Here is an 898-nt window from a genome sequence, read left to right on the forward strand (position 1 = left end):
CTCAAGATAGGAGATAGAGTAGATAGACTTTTGAGTGATAGATAAGTTCAAGTCTCCACATACCTTTTAGTCGATGAAGTTCCACCAGTTCCTTGAGTAGTTCTTCGTCGTTTTATGATGATCGCCATGGAGTCTTGAGCTCAACTACACTTTCTATCCTAGTCCGAGACTTAGCTAATAGTAGACTAGAAATGAAGACTTATAGTTTTGATCACTAACATTGACAAACATGCTTGAGATAGCAAAGCATGCGAGTTCGACCGAGCAGTGCTCTAACATTCAGTATTTTATTTGGAGAGCTGCCATAAATGCTTTGCCTTCCAAAACTATCTTACGTACTAGAATGCCTATGAATTATGTCAATTGTAGTAGATGTTCTGATCCTGATGAGTCTAATATGCATGCTTTGGTCCTTTGTCCCTTTGCTAGTCATGTTTGGTCTCTGGCTTGTTTTTTTGCTAATACTAATGCTTTCATTGATAAGACCTTTATTTATTGGCTTAAGTTCTGGTTGATCAATCCTGCTTCTAAAATTCCTGATGATAAACATAGTTTCTTTGTCACCATTCAGTGGTCCTTATGGACTTGTAGAAACAATTTAGTTTTTAGAAACCTTCAGGAAAATCACTTATATGTTATTAATAGATCCCGGGTTATGCTTCTAACTGTTAGGAAAAAACCCCAGAACTCTCCTACTCAAACCATCTCTTATAATGATATCTGGATGCCCCCAACTTTTGGATGGATAAAATGCAATATTGATGGAGCTTTTGATGATACCACTTTGGTTAATGGTGCAGGCTATGTAATGAGAGACTTTTCCAGTACAACTACTTTTTGTGCATCTATTATTTTTGAAGTTACCTCGGCTGAAAAGACAGAAGCAAGAGCTATATGA

At 37.0% G+C, this 898-nt stretch overlaps 1 protein-coding gene across 1 annotated transcript; it reads left to right on the forward strand.

Moving 5' to 3' along the window:
• Window positions 1-343: 343 nt before the first annotated feature.
• LOC113354407 lies at window positions 344-898 on the forward strand. Its single transcript, XM_026597746.1, has one exon. It carries the CDS (start codon window positions 344-346, stop codon window positions 896-898), a length of 555 nt encoding a protein of 184 aa, XP_026453531.1.

This window comes from Papaver somniferum, chromosome 1, assembly GCF_003573695.1.
Source record: "Papaver somniferum cultivar HN1 chromosome 1, ASM357369v1, whole genome shotgun sequence".
NCBI classification, from domain to species: domain Eukaryota; kingdom Viridiplantae; phylum Streptophyta; class Magnoliopsida; order Ranunculales; family Papaveraceae; genus Papaver; species Papaver somniferum.

What these genes read in the sequence shown, in the direction of transcription:
- LOC113354407 (XM_026597746.1), top strand. Translation starts at nt 344, where the DNA reads ATGCCTATGAATTATGTCAATTGTAGTAGATGTTCTGATCCTGATGAG.